Source organism: Clytia hemisphaerica, unplaced genomic scaffold, assembly GCF_902728285.1.
Source record: "Clytia hemisphaerica strain Z4C2 unplaced genomic scaffold, Clytia hemisphaerica genome assembly, whole genome shotgun sequence".
NCBI lineage: Eukaryota > Metazoa > Cnidaria > Hydrozoa > Leptothecata > Clytiidae > Clytia > Clytia hemisphaerica.
The window spans coordinates 570,628-592,042 of NW_027103608.1; the positions used below are offsets into that span (position 1 = coordinate 570,628).

General features: G+C 34.8%; 3 protein-coding genes across 3 annotated transcripts in view; 1 reads left to right on the forward strand and 2 right to left on the reverse strand.

Moving 5' to 3' along the window:
• Positions 1–21,415, reverse strand: part of LOC136802156 (acyl-CoA-binding domain-containing protein 6 homolog) — an 87,342-nt gene that overhangs the window by 22,594 nt on the left and 43,333 nt on the right. The gene's annotated exons all lie outside the window — the stretch shown is intronic.
• Positions 3,843–6,806, forward strand: LOC136802162 (uncharacterized). The gene is made up of 4 exons (XM_067058883.1): positions 3,843–3,850; positions 4,131–4,397; positions 4,819–4,941; positions 6,178–6,806. Exons 1-4 carry the CDS (start codon positions 3,843–3,845, stop codon positions 6,281–6,283), a joined length of 504 nt encoding a protein of 167 aa, XP_066914984.1. The 3' UTR covers positions 6,284–6,806.
• LOC136802151 (uncharacterized) lies at positions 9,175–21,367 on the reverse strand. The gene is made up of 5 exons (XM_067058871.1): positions 21,258–21,367; positions 15,129–15,276; positions 10,621–10,902; positions 10,104–10,328; positions 9,175–9,676 (listed from the first exon to the last, which is right to left on the reverse strand). The coding sequence occupies exons 1-5, from the start codon at positions 21,308–21,310 to the stop codon at positions 9,326–9,328; spliced, it is 1,059 nt and encodes a 352-aa protein (XP_066914972.1). The 5' UTR covers positions 21,311–21,367; the 3' UTR covers positions 9,175–9,325.

Consider the following 21,415-nt stretch of genomic DNA (forward strand, 5'->3'; position numbering starts at 1 on the left):
GGTGTTTTAGGGCAATAATTTTTATCGAGCTTGCTTGGAGAGATTGAGTACAGTTGACGCTCTCTAATTCAATTTTAAGGGTCTACTCTCGGGAACCTAATAGCCGGGGGGGCCCGCTAATTAATTTTTCGAAAATTTTCCAGCCAGGACATCCTTATTTCCAACCCCCCACCCCCGCTTATTGATTTTTGGGAACATTTTTTTTGAAAGTTACCTCGTTTGCCCTACTAATTCTACTGTATCAGCCTCCTTTTCGAACATTTTCCACCCAGGACATTTTTATTCCAACCCCCCCCCCCCGCTTATTACATTTTAAGATTTTTTCCAACCCCCCATGCTTATTCCAAACCCCCGGCTATTAGGTACCCGAGAGTAAGCAAGAAAAAAATTCGAAATATTGAAGGAGTGGTGAAAAAAGTATAAACGGTAAACGAATTTTTGCGGAACTAAATTTCGCCGTTTTGGGTGTACAGCGAGATACGATTTTCACTAAAAATCTGTAAAAACTAGCAGGAAAGACTTTTTATAGGGGGGTTTGAAGAGGTTCTCATTTCCGTCATGCCGAGTATTTCTCCAATTTCCGGTCATACCGTCTTAAAAGAAAGCCAAAATTCCGCCACCGAAAATTTCTTTGAAATTCACGATTTTTCTAGAAATTTCTGGAAATTTTGTTAATTTCATATAGACTCTGAAAATCCGACCAGCGTTTAGCTAAATACCAAGTCTTCGTCAAAAGAAATTAGTACTAGTAATCTCATGGTTATAAGGGAAATTCGGGATAAATTTCCCGAGGTCAATTTTGAAATTTTTTGAAATTTCCCGAGTGCAACGAGGGAAATTTAAAACATTTCAAAACTTGACCGAGGGTAATTTATCCAGAATTTCACGAAAACAAGCATGGGATTCCTGGTTAATCTCATGGTTTGGATTGAAATTCTAACAATTCTGAAAGACGTCAATTTAACACTGGAAATCAATCTGAAAATTAAAAAAGAGGTCAAAAAAGTCATTGAAACGCGAATCGAGTTTTAATTGGATAGTATTCCATTTACTTAAGCCTTCGAAGTTAGTAAGAAAGTCGAAAAAAGTGATGAATTTCCAAACGATGAAAATTTCACTTTTACGGGAAATTACAAAATCTAGGAGGGAAATTACAAAAGCTAGGAGGGAAATTACAAGTTCGCGGGAAATTACAAATTAACGTAAGCAAAAACGTCAATCGAATTTCAATCAACCATGAGATTAATTCCGGAATTCTGTCCATTTTTTCGTCAAATTCCGAAACTCAAGACGAAAAAGAGGCTGATTCCGTTCCTCTGTAAAAGCTCACTCTCCCCACTTATACAGTAGGACGAAAATTTCATATACTGGCACCTTTTTTGGAAATTTAAAGAAGTTTAAGATTAGGAGAACTTACTTATACTTCAGAAGTCAACGTTTTTGAAGGATGAATTTTCGAAACGATTTCTCAGAAGTTGGAAGGACTAAATTTCTTGGAATTTTGAAAACCAGTTCTCAGAAGGATTTTTAAACAATTTCTTGGAGGAACCTAAATTTTCGTGACGACGACACCTACATTTTTGTATAAAAGTATAGAAAAAAATGGAGACGACAAATTTGTTGTTTTTTGATAAATGAAATGCATATAAAGTCTCTTTTCTGTTTTATATAATATACATAAAATAAAATGTATGTATAAAAAGTTTCTGTTTTCTGTTTCTTACTCCATACATAAATAAATATAAACAAAACATAGCTCTTTTGGAAATAATAAAACTATGAAAAAAATGTAAGATAAAAAATACTCCAAAAATCTAGCTCAGGCGACTTTGATTAGTGAAAAGTATCGATCCAATTAAAACTAAATAAAGTTAAAAAATAAAATAAAATTGAACGAACAACTCAAATTTTCATCTTCACAAAAATATGGTAATTTGATTAAAAAGAATAACTAATCTAAGCTTAAAATGAAAAAAACTATAATATTGTAGAACTGGTAAAGAATCTGATTTCCGTACTGAGAATCTGATTACCCCATATAAAAAAAAAAGATCAAAACTCCAGGTATCTGAAAATGAAATGCCCCAGATTCTTAGTCCAGAAATCAGATTCTTTTCCAGTTATCATAGTAGTGTTCAAACAGGTTTATGTAAAAACAAAAAATAAATTCCCAAATTGAGTTATTTCCAACAAATCAAATTTGGCATTTTTGTTAACTTTTGCCTTTTTCCTTAAAATTGCTTGAAAATGGGGCTATAGAAGAATCTGGACAAAATGAACAAGTTTTGAAAATCTTGCTTCTACGGGGGGATTTGGAATATGAATTAACAGGGCATCAATTAGAGACCAGAGAGTCAAAAAGACTACTTAGATTTAAAAGTCAAGCAAAAGATAATGATAAAGATGAAAAGATAAAGATAAATTTTAGATAAGTGATACACTAGTAGGGGAGGTTTATAAACAATATAAGATCTGAAAAAAAGTATGTAAACCTTAAGTGAACAAGAGAAACAAAAAGCTATAACATGCCATAAACAAAAAAAACGCTCAATAAGCTGTTGTTTGTTCATAAGACGTTGCCACGCACTCTAAATCATGCACCGTCAAAATAAATTCAGTTGCTTTGTAGCAACAAAAATACATAAATCATGGTGAATTTCAGTTTTTATGTACTGTGTAAGCTTCACATACATGATGGCAAAATAAAATCGTAAACAAATCCCACATCCCACAGAGTGCAATTCAAGAAGATCAAAACAAGTAAAAATCAAACAGCAACATCGTGTGTTAGAAATCCCAACAAATTAAAGCTTGCATTCTTAAATCCAATGTTTAATGTACCACAGTTGTTTTCATCAAGTTTGCTAAAATCAATAGTTACACCATGGTGAAGTGTTAAGGCTTTACATGATAACTTTGCCACATTGCCTTTGAAATAAGGCTGGTGGATGATGTCATAATTAGCATTATTTGCATTTCTTTTGATATTCTTTGTGAACCTTACAGAATTGTACATAGGCTGATCATAAGCTTGGAAAAATCCAATGATTTGATAATATTCACTACGCACTTTTAAAAAATCACCAGGTAAAATGGGTTGACTTCGTAAAATAAGTCCTTCATCACCATCTTTAACTGACAATGTGACGGTACCGATACCAGATGTCTTCTTTAAGATGGATGGATCACATCGAATTAGTAAATTTCCTAGAGTTTTATCTCTAACCCAGCTAGGAATCTCATCATTGGCATCAAGCCCATTGCTTGGGAAAAAAACTAACATCTCTGATTCATTCAATTTAGCAAGCGGAATAACCAAATAACCTTCCTCAAAGGTCCCACGAGTTTTATCTAAAAAAATAACACTCATCTCAGCAACAACTTTCAACCATGGGGTAATTAAGGTGAGATCGCCTGAATGATGATGTTTTAATATTGATTCCATGGGGAACAGCTTTTGCAGTTCAACAAGTGTCTGTATCGTATAATGTAATTCGCATTTGTTCTTCTTTGAATTATTTGGTCTGTCATCTTCTACACCATTGACATTGTCACCCTCAGAAGCATCAATGACAGCACCACCATGTAAAAATTGAATAGAACTAAAGTACTTTTTTAATGTCAAAACATGTATCTTTTGTAACTCTACTGTTCGGTCGTATGGATTGGCAGCATTTGTTTTGATTGAATTATTGCTGTTCAATTTTTTGGAAATTGCTTTTTGTGTGACCCGAAATGTGTCTTCAAAAAATTTCAGCAGTTCATTACGTTCGATCTCCATCGCCATTTTGTTTTGAACACAAAGAATACTGTGTGTAGAAGATATAACTCCGCCACTAACTATGTACAGGTGAATGAAAACCGGGAATTCGAAATATTTGAATTTAGTATTTTGCAGAACACTTTCACTTTCGCATTAAAGTTCCACGCAAAGATCGCCGTGCAAAAATCTTCAAGAAAAACAAGAAAAACACCTTACAAATCAATTATTAAAGTTGCTTAAATCAAAGGGTTGAATTTGAAATGATTTTTCTTCCACTATTTATCAATTTTCTACAAACATTTTGGAGGATGATAATACCAGGATCTTTTAAATATTTTTCATTGGTTATATATTATCTTTCTTTCAGTTCCGAGACTACACACTTCGGTGATCGCCCTCTAACCGAACCTGAAGTTACCGAGAACAAAGTCATCAACCTCACTTTACCAATGGTAATCTCAACAGTGGTAGCTTGTCTAGTTGGATCATTTGTGATATCAACCCAGAAGCTCAATCTTATCAATATTTCAAAACCGAAATCGTTCAGCCGTATTATCATTGCATTTACATGCTTCTTATTGGTATCTTTGACCACATTTTGCTGGTACATGGAAATCATTAAAAACCCCTTAAGGTAATATTGTTTTTGTAATTCCATATTTTATTCAAAATATCATCAATTCAAAATTGGTTTTAGTCGGAACATTAGTTTAATTACTTTAAGGGAACTTATCATGACTAATTCTCGCCAAAATTAAAAAATATATTGCCACATTGCCAAGATAAGTAAGCATATACTAGATGTCACCAGCGTCTTTTGATTGTTAGTGAGGTGCTCGCTACAAAATATTATTTTTCATGATTTACTATACTAAGACCTGAGTTTTGCGTAAAACACTTATATTTTTATAGGCAAAAGAGAATATTATTTCCTCTGCCAATTTTAAAGATTGCTGTCTCGCCAAAATAAGTTCCCCGCCAAATTTGTTTTTTTTAGGATTTTTGCTACCCGCCAAATTTATATAATCAGCTTTCTCTCTATTAAATATTTTCAGTTTCAATTGGCTTGTTGATTCATTCAGCCCTCATGAATCACCATCCGAGTCATCGAGTTATTTCGAACTTGAATGGGTTTCTAATTATTTTCAAAAGGAAGAGGCTACGTACAAATCTTCTGGGTAAGTATAAACATATTCTACACTCCACTTTGAAACAGAGCCGGTAGGATTCCTTATTACCTTATTGGGAAAAATATTCGTCACTTGCTGGTAGTTGGTAAACGCACCCGGGGGGGCACTGGGTTTGCGGACTGACGGTATGTGCGGGCCAAAAATTGGCTTTTAAAATTGCACCCTTACAGTCAGTGGCGTGGTGGCAGGGTGGGGCCAGGGGGGCCAGGCCCCCCCAGCGGAGCCCTTTTGAGAAGGGGCGCGCAAAAATAAGGGGCGCCAAGAAGGATTTTTCAGGCGCCCATATCGAAAGATTAACAAATGAAAAAAACAAAAATGGCGCCCCTCATCACCTCAAAAACCCGAAATTTTCTGGCTCGCTTCGCTCGCACACTCCCTTTTTTGTATTGTATTCGTAAGTAAAATGAGCGTATATATAGAGAGGGGCGCCAAAAAACAAAAAATCTTTAAAAAGGGCACCATATTTGCCTTGGCCACCCCAGAGAAATTTTCCCACCACGCCACTGCTTACAGTGCAGCAAAAATCAGTGAAAATCATACCCTTAGAGTGCATTTTCCCCAAAATTTTCGATCCTTTTCGTGCAAAATATGGTCAAAATTCTAGCATTTTTGGTCAAAATATCTAGATTTTTCAAAAATTTTCTGAAATTTCTACCCTTACAGTGCATCTCTAGTTTTTCTGACCCTTACAGCGCATTTTAAACATATTGGAAAAGGTACCCTTAGGACCCGCACATACCCGTCGGTCTTTTTGCCCAGCTGCCCCCCCCCCCGGGTAAACGCATTAAGGTCGGGGAAAATTTTCGTCGGGGAAAAATATTCGTCACCTTTCCCCGACCCGATAAGGTATATTATGGAAAACCGTCCTAATAATTGTCTACGATGAGAAAATCCACTGTGCTGCAATTCTATCCCCGCAAAAAAAGGACTAAATTTTCCATACGTTTCTTACATTGGACATCTAGACTGGTCACTGGAACAATGGTCATATCAATGTTTTGCAAATTCTGCAAAGAATGATTTGTAGCTTTCATCAGCGATTATTAAAAATTAGATCGAAATGGGTTAAAGCACCTCAACCCTTCAAGTTTTCAGCTGCCTAACCAAAGACCACCACTCTTTTAATAATTTTGTAACTCTTTCTAATATATCACCAGATAATAGGTATCTAAGAGTAAAAGTACTTTTACGATAGTTTAATTCACAATTCAATTTTCTTATTAGATGGAGCCTGTTTTCATCTCTGTTCGAGCAGCCACCACCTAAAACTTACATCGAGACGATAATCGAATACTTCACCAACGATCTTCCACAAGCGTCATTATGGTAAATGGTTTACAAAAAACATGCAAGAAAACTGAGTAAAAACAAATAAAAATACAAAAAACAACAATAAAAAAACGAAAACAAAAACTACTAAAATGCTACGACAAAACAAAAAAAATTAAAACAAACGAAAAGACACGCACCTATGAACATTTAATCAAATTTTGGAGATGAAAATACAAACTAAAGTTTAGTTGCTTTAAGCGTGCAATCTTTTTTGCTATCATGTCAAAACCACTCTTATGGGAAGTAGTCAAATCATAGTGACATGGTTCTCATATGATAACAAAAAAAGTGCACATTTAAAGTATGTTTACGATAAGTGTACACTCTTTCCAGCTTCTATGTGGAAACCACCCTAACGGGAAAAGCCTAACTGCGCTGGTATGTTTTCCACATGACAGTAAAAAGTGTGCACTTATCGTGAAAATATGATTTGCTGATCAGCCGACAATGGCTTTGATTCGTATATATAACACCTACTTTGATTGTATAATAATCATGTTTCTATTTGATAATAAAAAATCACAACCTTAAAATCCTAATTCAGTACAATTTATCTGGTGGTTTAGCTGAAGTTTAACCCTATTCAACCTAGGCTTTTAGGGGCGGTTCAGAACTAGGGGGGGGGGGGACTTTTCCTGTTCCACCCCTGAAATTTGGCACACAAGATCCTTGTCATCTAAGGTAACTTTTGACAAAAAAAATTTTTGATGCCGTCTCTCATCATGCCCAAAGTCAGCAAAAACCGAAAATTTCCTTTGTTCTTATAAATTGTATTTTAACAAAGGTTTTAGAAAAAAGTTGCCTGAGTTTAAAATGCTTATTTTATCATAAATATTCAATAAATTATGATTTAAATGATATTTGACATTAAAATAAATTTGTAAGATTGTCAATTTTTGTGACACCCTACTGTCTGAAATGTCATCATGCTCAAGGTGTGAAAATTTTTAGGTGTCAAAATTTTCTTTTATTTTGAAGCTAAATAAAAGTTAGGAATTTACAGAACATTTCAAGGCAAAAGCTCTGTTATTTCAGGAGCTATTACCAATAATTTGACCTCCGAACAGAAACAGCCCCCCCCCCCCCCTAGGCCGTATAGGGTTAAGCTCTTAAGATGTTTCTTTTACCTATAACTTTTGAAGGAATTCTTTAATCTTTTTAAATTTGGTATCATTGGAAAGATATTAGTGAAAAAATCTCTCAAAGATAATCATTCAGTCAAAAGATATCAAACAAAGTTATAAGCTGATTGACGTCTAAAAACGCTGTTTTCTGCAGTTTTTTGCTGTTTTTTGGGGTCAATCACTTATTTTGTATCATAACTTCATATTGAATAAATATTTTAGTGAAATTTGTTCACAGCGATGACCTCCTAAGATCAAAGAATCTCTCCAGCGAAAGATGAAAGTTATAGCACTTTTCTAAAAGATCTTCATTTTTTTCTTCTTCATTTTCATCTTCACTTTTATAATTTTTTTAAAGACTTTTTTGTTCCACTCACAATTATCTCTCCAACGACACCAAATTTATAAAGATTGAATAATTCCTTCAAAAGTTATAGGTAAAAGAAAAAAGAGTGCACACTTATCGTGAACAGACTTTAGGACTTATCTTTAAAAAATTATAAATGGAGGGGGCTCCTAATACGGACCGGGGTTGGAAAAGAATCAGCAGGTACCTGAGATACCTTTCCAGATAAGTAAACTGGTTGCAGGACAATTTATCATGTTTTTGTAATACATAATTATATATAGGTAAATAGTTATTCTTTGTACCATAAGAAACTTCAAACTATAAAAAGAATTTCGTAAATAGAGGTCTTTTAAAGGCAAATTTTTGGGATTTATACACTTTAGCTCCTACAATGAAATGTCTTGACGGAGTTCATTAGAGATAGTAATTGTACATTTTGGAGTACAATAAGGTCTAATCAGGGTCATTATAAAAACACTGGTCTGGACAGGGGGAGGGTCGGTAGTAAAATCTCAGACATATATGAGTAGTAAAAGGATTTTTACGAATTTTTACATACCACCACCCAGACTCTTGGTAGAGGTATTTTACTACCCTGGTAGTAAAAGTTTTTGGGATAATTTGTCATGGAGACCACCTATTTTTTGGTTGCTTTTCGGATTGATTTTACAAAAAAAAGCTAAAAAATGATTATTTCTGTGAGACATTTTTCATTTAGTGCAAAAATTGATGCTTTGCTCTTAGAATTAAAGTCTTTTTTATATTGACAATTTATATTCGAATTATAATTTTTTTTTTTTCAGAAAATCATCCAAAAATTAAAAGAATTACAAAAACAGCTAAAATTTGTTAATTTTACCAGTTTTAACTACCCAGGTAGTAAAAATTTTTCAACATTTAACACATAGATACCACCCATTTTAGTATTTAACTACCCTGGGTAGTAAATTTTTTTCTCCATTCTTCGTCACACCACCACCGTAGTAAACGTCATTATGTCTGAGATTTTACTACCGACCCCCCCCCCTGGTCTGGAAGGACAAAAGAGGGAACTTTCAAAAACATTTTCCCAAAAATTAATAAGCGGGGGGAGGGGTTGGAATAAGAATGTCCTGGGTGGAAAATTTTCAAAAAATTAATTAGCAGGGGGCGGCTATTAGGTACCCAGAGAGAGAGTACGTACCAAAATCGATTTATTTTGCAAACTTTTTGATCATGTGATTAGAAAATAGACCAATCCCAAGAGGAGAATTTGGTAACGTGATCTTTAGTTTGTAACAAAAGAAAATTGAACGAAAAGCTACAACAATACATTGCCAGACCAGGGTTTTTTTATAATGACTATGGTTTAATCAATCACAAGAAAAAAGGTGAAAATTATAATTTGTTCGAACCCGTAAGACGAGAAGAGTAAAATTCTGAAATTTCGAGTATTTTCTTTTCCTAGGAAAAAATCAAACATGACATTTTACGATGAATTGGCTAGTCAATGACTGACAAAAGCTTATAAAAAGAATACTTGAGATACCAATCTGGCAATATTCCAAGATACAATAATACGTCAGTTTCATCTTGATATTTCAATAGCATCTTTGTCGTTAAAGTCAAATTGATCATTACTTTCCTCCTCTTCTTCCTCGTTAAAATCATCAAGTTTATTGTCCGTTTGAAAATCTTTCTGGAATTGTCGGTAATCTTTCATTCGACCATTCGTGACGCGATACACGAAATCAGAGTCTTTAGTAAGTACCAGTGCACGTAATTTGTTTTCTGTAAAACGTGACTTCTCTGTCAGGAATCCCTCCTGCAATAAATAATGATATCGTTCTTCTAGTCTTACCAAGGATGATGTGAAGACACGTGGAAATTTGACCAGCAATGCTAAACGCCCATTTGCTTTCTCCGATATAAACGTCACCTGGAATGGAAGTCAATCAATCAGTCAATCAATCAATCAATCAATCAATCAATCAATCAATCAATCAATCAATCAATCAATCAATCAATCAATCAATCAATCAATCAATCAGACTTCTAAAATCTCTTAGTAATCAGTCAAAATGTGAACATGTCCATATATAAGTGAAGTACCATATGGAAGAAATTTTGGCGGGAATTTAATTTGGCGGATGAAGAACATTTTTGTCCAAAACGCCATTAAATAAGATAACACCTGTTTTATGGCCTGCAATAGCACACATTTGGGGAAGCCAAAACAGTAATTTAAACTAGGCGGGAATTTAATTTGGCGGATGGCGGTAAATGTTAAATTTTCTTTTCGCCAAAATTTCTTTCCTTCAAAGTAGCAGAAAGAAGTCTCCAACAAACTTGATTAATTTTAATACCTTTTCTTTAACATTGTCAACGCTGTAGGTTAATATAGCTGGATGTTTCATGACCAATTCGAAGATTTGTTGATCGTTGAATCCAAGTGTTTGAAGATTCTTGATTTTCTCCGTCAAATTGCTTTTAGTATCGATGAGAAGAATTTGAGGGATTTTTTGAATGAGGTACAAGCATCGATCTTGGGTGAGCCGTGGTTGTAATGACAATTCTTGTAAATGGTTGAGCTGAGAAGAGGGGGAAAATGCAGAATAAAACTTAATGAGTCAATAGAGTTAGAAGAGTATGCTACATACAGTACAGCAGAATTTTCATTGCAGATGTAAAATTGACTCTACATAGGAAATCCTTCCAAATCATTATTTCTTTACCGAGGCAACTTTTTGTCACTTTTTACCGAGCAATTTTCCACTAAAAAGGTAATTGAGCTATATCGGTTTATGGGCTCTAGATAACGTGAGTGTTGACAGTATATTCAATTTTTTCGTTTTATCTAGGGACGTAAAAGAATAAACTTACTCGTTTTTGAAGTGACAGGTCCTCTTGTTTGACCAATAAAATTCCTGGACATTTGATAATCATTTCCCTAACAACATCTAACGGTAAATCGAGTGTCAGAAATCCAAAAAACCTTTTCCTAAGTTTCGACTTTGATAATTGTAAAAGTTTTGGTTTGACATAGAATATAGTATGGATATCTTCATCTTTGAAGTCATAAGATTTGAAAACTTCAATTAAACGCCTTGTTTGAAGCACTGTTTCGTCTACATCATTTGGTTCGTCTGTAGCCCTGCGAAGGAGCTGTAGGGAGGAAGGAAAAAGCTATATAATACATCAACATACTACCGCAAGTTGGTCTAATGTCGACATACCTCTCTAACTTTGACATCCTTTCTTCAGAGATACGAATAGTAGGAAGGAATTTCTCTCTATCTATCGGTTTCGAAATCAGATGAGGGATGTCGACATTAGACCAACTTATGGTAGTCTGGCTGTCTGTTTTATTATAGGAAAGTGAATCTGCCTCAAAAATCGCATACAACTAATAGCAATTTTTGTTAGAAGCAAGTCTCATGATAAACTAGAGTGAGGTTGAAATCGCTGACGTTATGAAAATTCAGTGATAAAGGATTATGTTACGTGAGGTCATAAAATTCGATTTCGATGACAAAAAGTTAATACAAATATCATACCACAAAAAACTTGCTTAGCACAAATTTGACAGCAAAAACTATTTCAGCTTCAGTCGATTACTCACATAGTAGTAAGTCTGCTACCGTACTCGATGGCAACCTGAAGGCTCCTCTTGGGGAGGGCTCAACTCTTTCTCCCTAGAATGGTCCACTTATCCTTGTTCCTGCTCTTAAATTGCTGAGTGTCAAACAGTGAGGCATTAAAAAATACAATTATTTTATACTAAGTACGAAGACTTTGGTTTAACCCGCCTGGGGATTGAAAAACCGAAGACGCTCTACTAGGGGTAGGGGGTAGAGTAACTTTTTTGGGGGGTATCTTCAGATCTTCTTCGCCTGGTGTTTTTTCTGTTCCATATAATGATAGAAGACATTTAAAAAAAAAAATTTTTAATTTCATGCATTTTTGACGAATTCCAGCCCAAAAAACTGCCCGGGGGGGGGGCTTTTTTACCGAGAAATCAGCTTTTTTGAGTTTTATTCTTCATATCTCTTCCAAAACTTGCTCAAATTCAAGATGTAGTGTTTTTTTATGAAAATTTAACCTATTGTGATGCATTCTGTGCAATTTTTAAGTCTAAAATTGGCCGAACGCCCCTGGGGGTACTGATTCGCACTACAGGCAAAAATTGGAAAAAATGGCATTTTCTGGCCTTTTCAGGCCTGTAAAGATGTCAAAACTATTGCAAATATTATTTTTTTTACTTGCTGTACTAAATTTTATGAAGAAACAACAAAACAATCATAATGGATTGAAAATTGTGTCCGTTGGAGCCCTAAACGAGCTGTTTTAAGCCAATTTTGGGTAGCAAAATGCTTTTTAAGGCCAATTTTGCAAGTTCATAAACTTTAAACTAATTGATTTACACGTATGAAATTTTCAGAGATGGAAGTCTTCAGTAAAGTCTTTAAGCAAAATGAATTTCAAGATTTTCACTTTTTTCAAAAAATCATAATGGCGTCTTCAAAAATCGCTTTTTAGCAAAAAAAATCATATTTATCAAAAATAGCATTTTTTAAGGCAAGCTTCTACAAACTGAGTTTAAATGCTGACTGAAATTTTTTTTGCAGTGATAGTACTCTGGAGATACTCCAGGGAAATCAAAATCATTTGGGTCTGGGATGCGTCCATGTCCCCCATTATGGAAATAAAATCCCTGCTAAGAGCCATTTTTCAGGCAAAAATCTAAATTTGGACTGAAAAAATCTCTAAAATGAGAATAGACATGAACCTAAAATCTTTTTGCAGTGATAGTCTTCTGGGAATACTCCAGGAAAATCAAAATCATTTGGGTTTAAGATTTGGGTATATCTGCCATTATGGAATTGAAATCTGTGCTAAAACTGGCTAAATTGCAACATTTCAAGCAAAAATCCCATTTTGACTTAACAACTGCTCTAATGTGGCAATAGACATGAACCTAAAATCTTTTTGCATTGATAGTCTTTTGGAAATACTCCAGGGAAATGAAAATCATTTGGGTTTAGGTGATTTTGATTTCCCTAGAGTATTTCCAGAAGACTATCACTGCAAAAAGATTTTAGGATCATGTCTATTGCCATTTTTTAAATTTTTCCAGTCAAAAATTGGATTTTTGATTGAAATATTGCATTTTAGCAAGAATTTCAATTCCAAAATGGTGGATATACCCAAATCCCAAGCCCAGATGACTTTGATTTTCCTGCATTATTTCCAGAATACTATCACTGCAAGAAAATTCGGGCCCATTTTAGAGATTTTTTCAGTCCAAATTTAGATTTTTGCCTGAAAAATGGCTCTTAGCAGGGATTTTATTTTCATAATGGGGGACATGGACGCATCCCAGACCCAAATGATTTTGATTTCCCTGGAGTATCTCCAGAGTACTATCACTGCAAAAAAAATTTCAATCAGCATTTAAACTCAGTTTGTAGAATCTTGCCTTAAAAAAATGCTATTTTTGATAAATATGATTTTTTTTGCTAAAAAGCGATTTTTGAAGACGCCATTATGATTTTTTGAAAAAAGTGGAAACCTTGAAATTCATTTTGCTTAAAGACTTTACTGAAGACTTCCATCTCTGAAAATTTCAGACGTGTAAATCATTTAGTTTAAAGTTTATGAACTTGCAAAATTGGCCTTAAAAAGCATTTTGCTACCCAAAATTGGCTTAAAACAGCTCGTTTAGGGCTCCAACGGGCACAATTTTCAATCCAATATGATTATTTTGTTGTTTCTTCATAAAATTTAGTACAGCAAGTGAAAAAAATAAGATTTGCAATAGTTTTGACATGTTTACAGGCCTGAAAAGGCCATAAAATGCCATTTTTTTCCAATTTTTGCCTGTAGTGCGAATCAGTACCCCCAGGGGCGTTCGGCCAATTTTGGACTTCTGACCTTAAAAATTGCGCAGAATGCCTCACAATAGGTTAAATTTTCATAAAAAACACTACATCTTGAATTTGAGCAAGTTTTGGAAGAGATATGAAGAATAAAACTCAAAAAAGCTGATTTTTCAGTAAAAAAGTCCCCCGGGCAGTTTTTTGGGCTGGAATTCGTCAAAAATGCATAAATTAAAATTGAAATTTTTTTTTTTTAAATGTCTTCTATCATTATATGGAACAGAAAAAACACCAGGCGAAGAAGATTTGAAGATACCGACTTTTACCCCCTACCCCTAGCTCTACCTTCGCTCTACCGTCTCCAAAGTTTCACACAAGTTTTCACATATGTCACAATGACATATATTAATTGGAATATAAAAAATCAGTAGATAACAAATCAAATTTAAAAATTTTCCCAGTTCGTCAATGGCAATTCTATTCATCCACTTTTTTTGTAATCAGATCTACACGCTTTTTTTGTATAGGAATAGTGTACTTTGGATGAGGGTCAAGTATTCTTACGAAATTGCCAAAATTGAGGGTGAAATATTCTTAACGTGTTCTTACTTTTTTAGACTTGACTTTTTTACAAACATGAGAAATGATCAATTTGAGAGTTTTGGACTTTTGAATGAATATTTGGAGCTAAAATTACATTTCTGCCTCAAAGTTTAAATTCAAGTCTAACAATGGAAGCAGTTTTTTTCTGTAACCAAATACAAAATGACTGTATTCCTATCAAATTCTGTGAAACTCACCCTAGAGGTTATTCTTAGGGTATTCTTACGATTTGGCCAATTTTCACCCTGATATTCTTATAGTAGAAGATATTCTTATAAAAAAAGCGTGTATCACTGGTCGATTGACATTCTCATAAATTGCGTCACGAGCAACGCTTACCATGTTTTCAATATTAGCGAGATTATGTATCTGGAATTCTCTACGGCTACGGCTAAAGTGGCGAGGGAAATGGCGAGTAAGGCAAGTAATGGCGGGTGAAAGCAAGTTCGATATTTGACGTATGGCATTATGTCGACTTTGCTTAGACGGTGTTTTGGTGTTTTTCCCGTACAGAGCAAAGTAGACAACGACATGTCGCCTTTGGTGACGACCCGTATGGGCAGCCCCGCAACCGTAGCCGTAGAATATCTCCAATACATAATCTCGCTATTGTATGGTGATTGATTCCCAGAAGAGTTCGTAAAATAGAAGTTTATACAAAGTTAAATTCATGATATGCACCTCTGCAATGACTTCACGAAATTATGCAACTTTTCTGTTTTTGTTCCACCCAATACGTCACTTTTTCTGTTGTTTAAAGTGACGTATTGGTTGGAAAATTTTAAAAGTTCACAGAAGACTCTCCAGTGGTGCATATCATAAATAAAAATTGCTGATTTTATTTTTTGGCATTTGGCAAGACATGAAATGAAATTGACGCCAATAAAATAAAACTAGAAATATACCTACTTGACTGATTTTGCGTCTCCTGATAGCTTTGTTATTGTAATACCATACAGGTTTTGAAGAAGCTTTGGAGAGATCATTTGTTGTTTTAATGTTTTCATTAGAAAGTGTTCCTCTATTTTGATGAAGCGATTGAGCAAAACAAAGATACCTAAAAATAAAGAAAATTCTGACTTTCTAGCAAATTACAAATATCTATAAAGGATGACCTTATTGAAAACTTAATTTTAAATAATTTCATCAGTGTAAGTTATTATTTTCCATAAGTGCATATCAGTATTGTGTACAAGAGCACCTGCCTTACTACCAAAAGATACACTAGCCCAATCAGAGGGGTGGTACTAAAATCTCAGACGTCCTAATAAGGACGAAATGTTTATGCTGCTCTGCTACCCTAATCTCCTGAAAGAAGATAGTTGGACAGAAATTCTTTGAATTTTTTCACATATATAATACTCAACCCTTTAACGACTGCGTCTTTTTGTTGTCCGTGCCTAAAACACCGCGGCTTCTTCTACTGACTGTTCTTAAAATACCGCGGCTTTTTTACGCACCGTGCCAAAAATACTGATGATTGAGGGTTTGCAACTGAGATTTTTCTCAAAAAAGGTCGATTTTTGCAACATAAAATTCATCTTTTGCACAAATTGATACTTGCTTTTGCGAATGAAGGGGCTGCAGTTCTACTTTGAAAGTGATAGGACTAAAATATTTCCAACAACAATTTTACAACATTTTTTGTACAAAGTAGATCCCTCCCAAAACTTGAACAATATAAAAGGTGAAAATTTTTAAGAAAGGGCTAGATTCAATCTTTCAATTGAAATGGGGTGCAAAGTTTCCATTTTTTTATTCAGCTTTTATTTGCAAAAAGATTATCAAGATATGTCTTTCATATTTTGCAAGAGCACTTCTTATTTTTGGAACTAAAATCAAAAGCACTAGCCAACAGAGACATCCAATAGCCTGAAATTTTTGGGCATTTTGTTCCGTAACAGTTCAGCTCCAGAAATGTACCACTTCGGCTGACAACCTGCAATTGCCAGGAAGTTAAAATATGCACTTAAAATGCAATTTCTTCCTCTAAATTTTCATTTTTTCTAGGTAAACGTTAATATTTCATAAAGATAAACGTTTTGTTTCTTTCAAAATGTGAAAAATTCTCTAATCAAAGAGTTTCGGATGGAAAGCACTAAAAGAAAGCTTATTATGGTATAGTGATCCCCTACATTCTGACTACATTCTGAACACACTGTTGGCCTAAACTTAGCATGTGAATTTTTTTGTGAAACTCTTTTCATTTCAGTGCAGTGGAGATGACCTCTCTCAGTGCTCCAGAAAGGTCCAGAGCAAAAAATGCTGTTTTTTTTGCTCCGGAACACCGATAGATTATGGAGCACTTCTGTTCTGGAGCACGATTTTTGGCGATTGATCTGCACCAGAACTCCAGAATATTCCAGTGTTCTTCTGGAGTTCCCGAGCAAGATATCTGCGAAAACTAACCGTGCACACGCATATTTTTAAAAAATCTGCCGACTTATGGTATTTTCCATATTTTGACCAGTGATGCTTTCGAATACCAGGTGCACCAAAAAAACGTATACAGATTTGTCGAGGTATTGTGAGCTTCAGGATTTGAAATCTTTGTTCATTCTTTTTTTATTGCATAGAGGATGCTCTAGCTTGAATTTTGAGCTATCATACATTAAATTTGAAAAAGTAGTTCGAAAGTTATTTTTAAAAAACTGAGTTTTTTCCATGTCGAAATTTCAAAAAATATTTTCAAAATTCAAGTTACTGTAGAGCATCCTCTATACGATAAAAAAAGAATCAACAAAAAATTTAAATCCTGAAGCTCACATTATCTCAACAAACCTGTATACTTTTTTTTGGTGCACCCGGTATAATGTGACAAATTCAATTTCATTAATAGCTGAACCATCATCCTCAAGGTCAAAGACTGTAAGACAAACGTATTTTATTTGACCAAAGTCCATCACCTGACAAATATTAATTTTTGTAACCATGTTTAAACGGTTTTTAGAACGCGTTAAAAATCACTTGCTCTGGAAGCATCTGAAGAGCTTCAGAACTTTCCGGAGAGAAAAATAGTGTTTTTTAGCTGCTCCGCCAGAAAACTCCGGAAGTTTCCGCAGCGCTGGGAAGGTCCTGCAGGAGGTTACTACAAAAATCTCCAAAATATGGAACTTTAAAATGGAGTATCTGAAAAACTACTCAAGGTTGAAAGTGACCACTCATTTTTTTCTGAGGATAAGAACTTTTCATTAAACACCATTAAACAACTTGGTTTGAAAAATCGCGTGCCAGGACAAAGTTTTTGCAAGCAAGGGAACATATGAGGATTCAATATCATCGAACTAATCCAACTTTTTACTGACCGAACTAAGGGGTCACTCACATATCGATTCTTCCCACGACTAACGTCAAATTGACGCGAAGGGGTCCCCAGGGGTTAGAGTCTGTGACGCTAAGAAATTTCACCAGAAATATCGATTTTTGAGCGTTTTGAGACGTTTATTCTGTGACAAATGTTACTTTCCATATTTTTTTCCTCCTTTTATATACTCTCGGGTACCTAATAGCTGGGGGGTTGGAATAAACGATGGGTTTGGAAAAAATCTCAAAACTTAATAAGCGAGGGGGGGGGTTGGAATAAAAATGTCCTGGGTGGAAAATTTTTGAAAAGGAGGCTAATACAGCATAATTGGGACAAAAAACGGAACTTTCAAAAACATTTTCCCAAAAATTAATAAGCAGGCCCCCCTTGGGTGGAAAATTTTCGAAAAATTAATTAGCGGGGGAGACGGCTATTAGGTACCCGAGAGCACCTAAGTTTTCGTTCCCTTCGCTATTTTATAGAACAATTAAACAAACGGCCTGATGTTTATATCTTGTGTTCCTTTTGTTTAGACGGGCCGTGCGGCTCTTGAATTTTGCCAACGGTCGGTCGTTTTTTTGTGAAATGCCGCTATTCTGTTGATTATGATTACGAAGATAATCAATTTTGGCAACTTCACGAAAAAAGTTTTGAAATTATTTCCATTATTTTTAAAATGTAAACTGAGCAAGCCGTAGCTTATTAGGAATTAAAGATTGCTGACGAAACAATGGCGAAAGTGAATGATAAAATTTGGAGTTTCATTGAATTTTGATGATTTTTAAACTTTGACGTTAAGAGGTGGGGGTGGGTGTTTTTTCAAATTAGCGTCAATTTGACGTTAGTCGTGGGAAGAATCGATATGTGAGTGACTCCTAATCGAACTGCTATTGCTTCAAAAATTGTGAGTGTTCGATTAGGTTTGACTAATTTTTTTAATCGAACTTTGATCGTTTCAATGGAGTTCGATTAGTTCGATTGTTCGATTAGTTCGATTTTCGATTGGCTCGACAAGTTCGATTGATTGGGTCTGGGACATTTTGCAAATGAGTTTGAAATTTCTACTGACAGTTCCAAAATTTTAACTTGGTCATTAAAGTAAAGTTTTAAACTTTAGTCAAAAAAGTCATTAAAATTGATTAGCCTCTGCGATGGAGTGCAAAGCTGAAAGCCACATGAATATGGTTCATCCTATAAAAGGAAGTTCATTCTATGGTGGCCTATCTTGAAGTGAAGGTGGTTGAACAAAATGTTTTTGGCATATTGATGGAACTGACTGACCTTCCTGATTTGTCTCCATCAGTGAGGATCTTATCGCGATTCTCGGATTTACGGAAAACACCAGCTTTTTGCTCATTTTTGCCTTGATTGCCCAAAACCCGTAACCTTTTTAGCTTGAGGGAAGAAAAAAATTAGAGTTTTTGGCTTTGCCAAAAAAAACACCTAGTCAAAATTTTTTCATCTTCGCAGGATCTATTCCCAACCTCAAAATACATCTTTTTGTCTAGGGGTTTGTTTGGCAAATTCTTCCTTAAAAGAATATCGATCGCTTTTGTTTTCCCTTGAAGACCGAGAGAGAAAAAATATTAGGGCCCACGCTCTAGGCGGGCGGTCTAGACTCGCTTTCGTTTTGTACAATTTTGTATAATTTTTATAATAAGCGTAATTCATGCAAAAATAATATGATAATCCTTTTGTTTTTATTTTCAGGTATGCCGCCAAACATTGACGTCATCGTGTATGGATTTAGCATGACACGTGCGTTTGCGTAGGGTAAAATGAAGAAATGCGAAAATCGAATTTGGCAAAAAAATTTTGAAAAATGAGCCTACAAGATTTGACTATATCTTTTTATTCCATGAAGAGATTACTTTCAAATAAAAAATGTATTAACAATGAATGGGTAAGCTTTCTAGAAATCCAAACATAAATTGCATAGCTTTTACCAAAAAATAGCACTTTAGGATCAGAAACAGTCAAAAACCAGCTTTTTCCAATTTTCTTCGAATTACGGGAATTAATTCCTTGTTTGTTTTGATCTGAAATTTTCAGTAGGGGTGGCCATCATGGTTCCCTTGCTCATATCAGGGGGGCCCGAGACGGGGGTAAGAGAATTAAAGTTTCTAAGTAAAATCTTAATTATCACCCAAAAAAGTGCCTTTTTTATGTCCATATCTTTTAAAGATTGTCCCAGCCTTATCCCTCTTTAAGTAAAGCTTCCTATACCTTTTGTCCTTCAGAAAAACCCAAAAATATTGGCCTTAATTGCTTTCTTTCAGTTCCTGTAGCCAGTAGTGTGACCCCCTGTATTTCTATTTGTGACCCCCTGTATTTCTATTTGTGACCCCCTGTATTTCGCGCGGGTTTTTTAATAGAGATGTCACATGACTCAAATCCCGCAGTCTTATTGGACTAGAGAAAGCGAAAGTGAAATCGCGCGATCTGATTGGATGAAAAAAGACCGCGGGAGCTGGATACGAATGGAATTCTCTAGAATTCTCATTCCAAAACAAAATGGCGGCGAGAAAAGCACGTCTTTTGCTTTGGACGAAAGGTTGTAAATTCTGGTTGATTTTAAGGTTTTATCTTATCTTATCTCATTTACTTTAATTAGTAGAGGCTTCTTCAATGTTTGGGGAAGGTAAGTCTGTAAAATTTATTTGTTTTTCGGTGGAAAAAAGTATTTAAAAAAGCATTTTTTGTGCTCAAGGTTTATTTTTCTTTCGCAGATTTTTGTCTTCAATCTTAAATAGATGTAGAGTATTTGACTGATGCTTATGATTTATTCATAGAACATAGTAAAACTATTCAGGAACTTAGACCTTTTTACAGAATTTCAAAAAATCTGTTAGTTCTGGAGATATATTGAACAGTTTAGACATGGGTAGTTTGCGTTCGTGTTTCGCATTCCCAAACCAAACGCACGTGATGAACAATAGGACCGACAGACTCGACAAAAGGAACAAACAATAAGACGACCCGAGAATCTTACGATGAGGGCGTTTTGTCTCCGCCTGATATCACGCCCACAGAAGACGCTGTTTAAAAAGCGGGGGTAAAAATAGTAGTAAGTAATAGCTTTTGTAAGTGTTTATTTTGCGAAATATATAACCATTTTCTAATATGGTCTACAAACTAGCATTTCTAGAATTTTGATAATGGAAACTTAAATATATAATGAAGAAAAAAACAAACCATTTCAATTTTATTTATCTTTAACCCCCGGAAAATTATGTATTACCTATTACATAAATTTACATTTCCCGAATCGCTAACTCCCAGAGGAATTCCGATTGTAAACCCGATTGGTTAATTTCGGAACATCTTCATAATGGCAGATAATTTAGAAGTGTCTATTGGAAAGGTCGTGTGAATTTTTTGATGTCAGTATTAATTTTGTTGGTTGATGGCTTGTTGAATCTGGCAAGAAAAAAGTAAACAGGTATAGCTTTTTCTAACCAAGGATCTGAGGGATTCAAGCAACACTGTCCATTATGCTGCTGAATTTTAAGTAGAGAACAAAGCAACATTTTCAGGTCTCAGAGATTTAACAAAACAAATGAGGTGACATACCATATTACTTTGAATAAACGCCTGAGCAGGAGCGTTTATTAAATTTTTCCGAATTTTGGCTGGCTGCACCACCAAAAATCCCTGCAACTAATCGTCCTCCCTAAACTGAAAAACAGCCCTAGCTATAAAATCAAAATTAGAAAAGACGAATGGAAGCTTACCTTGGGCATAAAAAGCTGATGTTAAACCTTTCAAAATTTTTCAAACGATTCATTATTTGCTTCGCCTGGTAGGTTCGATCTCCTTTTTTCAGCGAAATAAATTTTTTTAAGAAAGTGAAAGCATGTTCATTTCTCTGTGTGAAAAATACACGAAATTC